The 6,011-nt window shown below is 45.7% G+C and overlaps 1 protein-coding gene across 2 annotated transcripts in view; it reads right to left on the reverse strand.

Moving 5' to 3' along the window:
- Nucleotides 1-1,211: 1,211 nt before the first annotated feature.
- Nucleotides 1,212-6,011, reverse strand: part of NCAPH (non-SMC condensin I complex, subunit H) — a 37,706-nt gene continuing 32,906 nt past the window's right edge. Inside the window, exons 15-17 of one of the 2 annotated variants that reach the window (XM_012641884.1) lie at nt 5,713-5,804; nt 5,228-5,303; nt 1,212-1,632 (exon numbers count right to left, since the gene is read on the reverse strand). In XM_012641884.1, coding sequence (XP_012497338.1) covers nt 1,573-1,632; nt 5,228-5,303; nt 5,713-5,804 — 228 coding nt within the window. In that variant the 3' untranslated portion in view covers nt 1,212-1,572. The remainder of the gene's footprint in view (nt 1,633-5,227; nt 5,304-5,712; nt 5,805-6,011) is intronic. The other variant, XM_012641883.1, reaches the window with a different exon arrangement.

Consider the following 6,011-nt stretch of genomic DNA (forward strand, 5'->3'; position numbering starts at 1 on the left):
ATAAAGTGTTACTGACTGATCAAGGGAGTGGGCTTGGCCAGTTCTACTCTCAGGAATAAAAGGAGAGCAAGAGGCCCAGCACTTACCTAGCCTGGGAAAGAATTCTGGAGGCTTCAGCGCCAGCAAGAGAAGGTATGAATTCTCACCCAGTGGCACCACTGTTTTTTTTTTTTTTAACCAAAGCATGTTCTCAAGTCTCTTACCTTTTCAAGAGAGCACAGTGGGTAATATTTTGGACATAATTTAGAAAGCACATTCCTGGGGGAAGGGGATTTTTTTTGTGTGGTTTTAGCTTAGGAGTAAATTATTATCAGGAGTAATCGCCAGTTCTATCCTTCACCGCTCTGCCTGTCATCCAACATTTCTATTTAGCCAGTGAATGGTGACAGGGGCTCTGGCAGAGATCTAGGACCAGCCAATAGAATTATTTGGATCAACACTTATAACATTGTTCCAAATTGCAAGCTAAGTTATTATAATTCCTCTATTTCCCTGAGGTTATGGGAAGAAATTTTACATTTGTGAGTGTGCTGCATTCTGTGGAGCTGGACGAACCTCACTGGGCATTGCTCTCCGTCCACTGTGGAGCCTGGATGGTTCAAGCAGCATATAGCGCAGTGGCTAAGAGCAAAGACTCTGGAGGCAGATTACCTGGTTCAAGGCCAAGTCCCAGCTTGCCTGTCCTTATGCAAGTTACTTCACCTTTGTGTACCTGTTTCCTCCTCTGTAACCTGGGAGTAATATTAGTACATTCCTCACTGGGATGCTGAGAAGGCTGAATAAGCAACCCACAGAAGGGACATAGTAAACACTTAACAGGTGTTAGGAATTATTACCACTATTGCCCTCCAGCAGAATTGATAGGTATTTAAACATGGACACAATCTTGAGACCTGAATCTCCAGCCAGTGATTTCTCTCTCCTCCATCCTCCTCCGAGGCAAATCATCTTAGTGCTTAAGCATTTCCTGCCTTACACTGCCACGAGGGTGTCCTGGATTGCTAACAGGACTGCATCCCCCTTCAGGATAAAGACCAGATCTAATACTTATCTAGTGGACACTGAAATGTTTTGTCAGGCATATTATTCAGAATGATTTTATTTTTAAGCATCATATATACATTTATAAGTGTACAAGTGATATATTTTATGTACATGGGTTAGGTTGCTCTTTAAGGACAGCATTAACTACCTACTGAAAAATTATTTTATACAAGAGTAAAGTTTGAAAAATAACAAACATCAATTTAGGAGACTAAAACTATACATGGATATAGAGAATGGATACAGATTTCTATAATCCAGAACAGAACCCTTACCCACTCTGCCCTCCACCCTCTTCCCTCCTAGGTGGTCACCATAGGGCAGAAACTGTAATCAGTCAAGGACAGACTTCATTGTGCGGTACCCAGACTGTAATGGAGACAGGGAAGAGCAACAGACAAACTGGCACTTTGGTGGTTGGCCACAGCCTTGCTACGAGCCCACCGCATCTTCCTTCACCCAGAGCGGGGATGTCCTGGCCACTGCGAAAGTGATGGGCCTGCTGCTGTTGACTTCTCTGCAGTGAACTCAATCTCCTTGCCTCACAAGAACATCAGAAAGGTCCTCTGTTCCTTCCAGCTTTAGATTCTAAGGGAAGACCAAAACACATGGACTTTGGTACTGAGAATGAATCATAAAACAAATTCTAGTTGAGGTAATAAGGCAGTGACTACAAAGAATGAGGTTTGTCCTATGATTATAAAGAAAATTATAACACAGCAAATATAATTTGCATGATAAAGCTGGCTCCCAATCTTTGCCAATAGCAGGAGAAAAAGCAAAAAGCAAGCCTTCTCTGGCTCTGGTTCCTGCAATACTCTACCTGTGAAGGGCTTAACAGCTGAGCTATCCGCCCTTAAGTGGTTAAGGGAAGCAGATGGGGAGGCCATCAGGAACCACAACATATAGGTACCATAGTCCCCCCTTATCCTTGGGGGCTATTCCAAGACCCCCAGTAGGTGCCTGAATCCATGGATAGTACCGAACTCCATGTATACCATGTTTTTTCCTATACATATACACCTATGATAAAGTTTATAAATTTGGCACAGCAAGAAATTAACAACCAACAAAATGGAACAATGAAGTAAATAAGGATGACTTGAACACAAGCATTGCGATACTGTGACAGTTGATCTGATAATCGAGAAGCTACTAAGTAACTAATGGGCAGGGAGTATTCACAGTGTGGGCATGCTGGACAAAGGAATGATTCATGTCCTGGACAGGACAGTGAGATTTCACCATGTTACTCAGAATGGCAAGCAGTTTAAAACATGAATTGTTAATTTCTAGAATTTTCCACTTAGTATTTTCAGGCCACAGTTTACTATAGGTAACTGCAACCACGGATAAGGGGGCATACTGTATTAACCCCATCCACGTGCACCACCTCCAGGCACCCCCCGGCCCCCGCTGCCCTATGGCCCCATCCCTCATTATGTCCCTGCAGCTGAGCTCTCTCCCCAGTCTCTGTGCTGGCCTTTTCCGCACCTCCCAACTCTTCCCCCACCCAGGAGTTCTCTTCAACAATCCTAGACGGTTTCCCTCAGGACTAAGCAGCTGTCAGAAGCTGTCACTCTGTACTGGAAGCAGATGGGATGGGTCAGTGCACAACATCCACTTGCCCTCTCCCTGGAGCACCTTCCTGTGCTGCTAAAGGTGGACAGCTCAGATCACACCTTGCACATTTTCTGCAGCTCAGGTTCCGCAAGTTGCTTAGGTTTGGCTAATCAGTCACATGCTGCTGGCATGCAGAGCCCTGGGAGCAGAGGGCCCATGTCCATCACTGGACTCTAACTCTGAGATTGTTACCAGAGTGGTGGAGGAAGAGTCCAGATGGGAGTAAAAGACTGAGAGAAGGAAGGCCGAGAAAACGTCAAGTTCTTATTTGAAGTGCTCAGAGTATTTCTCTTGGTGGTTCTAAGCTCTGAGTTATCACAGTTTCTTGTAGATTATCACGATAAATATCATGGCCAATGTTACCAGTCCAATCTTCTCAAATAGCTCAAAGCCAAGCCCCAGTAATGGCCTCAGTGCTCAGCCCAATAAGTCACGGGCTATGGCCATCCCCCATTCTTCAAATGCTGAGCACTCTGGGGCCCTTAAAAAGAGCCTTGATCACGGCAAAGTGAACAAGCCGGTCACTGGGGGCAGGAAAGCAGAGCTGGGGTCAGAGCAGCAGGAACCTCAGTGACGCCATAGAATCACCAATGTTTCTTCACAGTGTTCACTCAGCCAGACTAATTGGGAACCAAGTGAGGGGCATAAAGCTGCTCTCTCATGGGCAAAAGGCAGGCTTCTGTGAAGACACAGCCCAGGGTGGGGTTTCTGAGCTTTGGAAGCACCCTACGCTTTAGGAGCCTGGTGTGCTAGGAGACCAGCACCTATGTCCACAAAGATGGTGTAAGAATGAGATTCTAGGCCTCCCCTCAACAGCTTAGCAGCAACACTCCTGAAGTCAGGGAGACGGATGGCCTGCGTGTCATCTACCTCAGATGGAGAATCCGCAGCAGGGCTACTTGTGGATCCACAGAGCAATATATATTTTTATTTTTTCCTTAGTCATTCTTTCTACATGTAGTTTGCATCTGACATCAGACACCTTAGGATGTGTCAGGTATGGAAACTACCATCTCCATAACCACAGATAGGCGCTGCATGCACGCCACCATCGCCTTCATGGGCTTCTGAAGAAGACAGGTCATCTCTCCAGAGTCAGCTGCTGCCTGCCTTCCTTCCAATCATAAGCATGTAAGTCCAGCATTCCTGGGTTGACAACCATCCACAGTGGCTGTGAAGCACAATCGTCCCCTCTTGGGAGCTAAATTGGGCTCTTTTGTTTAGGCCTTAGTTTTGAATACCCAGACTGGTGGTTACAGGCCCTTCGGTCAGCACGGCAGTCGGAGACAGACAGCGCTTGGTCCTGGCTCAGTGGCTCTTCTATACCTGCTTCCCACCCAAATAAAAACTAGCTTATGCCAACTGGACAGTATCTTTTCCTTCTTCAGTGGTCATGAACTAAGGAATGGGCAAGAGAAAAACTAGTCCCCGACTCCCAGTGGTGGGTCATTTGGACTGGCTGGTGGCTGTGCTGCACAAGTCATCCTAATCCTATAGGGGAACCTCTCTCCTAAGCAGAGGCAGACCTGGGAAATGGAGCCAATTCTCACTGCTCCTGACTTCATTATGAGGCCAGAGGTCACATGCTGGTACGTACAAAATCCTGAGCACTTCTACCAGCATCCCGTTTTGGCTACCATTCCATTGCAATCCTATCTAATTAGCCTCTCACAAGGCACTTCAGCGTTCAGACAGGTACCACACTCCAGTGCCCGCCCCTGCTTCCAGAGCAGGGTGCCTGTCCCAGAGCAAGCTTAGAGTCTACAGCAGTGGTGCATACAGCAGCCATGGTGCCCCAGCCCACAGCCTTCCTTCCACTGCAGGTACCAAGGTCTTCATTGTGGACCAGCTGGCTGGAGACACTAAAGGACACCAAGTGTCCAGCAGTGCCCAAATACATGGATTTGCTGCTGGCTGTCCTCACTGCAGTGACCCTGGGTAGCACTACCAACCCCCTGAGAAGATGGGTCCCCCTCTGCTCTCTCAATAGCTGTCCCACAGCTACACAGCTGTAGACTGGCGTGGCACAAGGAGGAGCCTGCCACACCGACCAGCTGGCACTGTAGGACTCTCCTTCCTTGGGACCGATAGCTCTATTCCCAAGACTTTCTTCACTGTTCTTGGCAGCTCTACTTTCCTGGTCATTGCCGCCATATTTTACTACTCTCTCTTCCTTTCATCCTCATCTCTCTCCTCTTTTTTCTGCTGGGTCTCCCATGTGTCTTGACCTTGGCACTAGCAAGCGTTGGCCTTTAAAGTCTTTGACACCCAATGAAGTAAAAGCTCTCTTCTCAGGTTGGGGAACTAACTGATAATAATTCCATCATCTAAAATTTTCCTGTTTGGGTCCTCTTCACTATTTTCGTTGCTAATCAAACCTGATGGCCTTTTTCTAAGTTACTTCTAGGTGTCTGGTTAATCCTTTAGGTTGAAGGTACTACATAAGTTACTGTATTTAAGATATCCTATGGCGGCCCATGAAAGATCTAATAAAATGTTCATAAGAGTTGACACAAATAGAGAACACTCAAATATTCCAATGCTTACCATAATTACCTACCTTTTCATTGGCTAAATGCAGGAGACAGGCAAAAGCCAGAGGTATAGAAAGGTTCTGAGCCATGACAGGGGGCAGGCTGGAAACAAAGGGGCAAGTATTTAGCTAGGTCGCTGCAAATCTAAGAACAAAGGTTCATTCATCAAGTATGAATAATACATATATGATGTTTCTCATTCTCACATGAATGAGAAACAAAGAAATATTTCAGATGAATATAAGCAGGTTTTTCTAGCTTCTTATTCAGAAAAAAAAAATCTCACGTTGCACTCCAGTCATCAAGCACAGAAAAATGCTTCTTTAAATTTGTTCCATGTTAACTTATTAATGCAAGGAAGAAACAGAAAAGCTGCAACAAGTGTTATATTAAACAGGTTGTGCACAGAGGGGTCCATCATACTAACAGATCCAGCCGAGCTCAGCCAGGACACAGAGGAGAGACGGTGAACACCCCAACCTCTCCCGCCCCCATGTCTCCCAGCATGCACCTCTTCTGCAGGTCCTTTGTGAGTCCACTGAGCATCTTCTCGCCAGCCACCTCCACGGGGGCCCCTTCTTTTCCAGCTCCACTGTGGTTTGCCTAACAGAATCACATTTACAGGTCACATATTTAGGGCTAGTTTACTTCTGAAAGTGCAACAGAAACTTACACAGTTGTATCACCAAAAAAGAAAAGTTTATACCTAAATGAAACAAAAATAATTTCTTAGATTGACTGATTTTCAAACTCATCCACACTGAATCTTAGTTATTTTTTTTTTTTTTTTTTTTTTTGAGACAGAGTCTC

The sequence above is a fragment of the Propithecus coquereli genome, unplaced genomic scaffold, assembly GCF_000956105.1.
Source record: "Propithecus coquereli isolate 6110/MARCELLA unplaced genomic scaffold, Pcoq_1.0 Scaffold171, whole genome shotgun sequence".
NCBI classification, from domain to species: domain Eukaryota; kingdom Metazoa; phylum Chordata; class Mammalia; order Primates; family Indriidae; genus Propithecus; species Propithecus coquereli.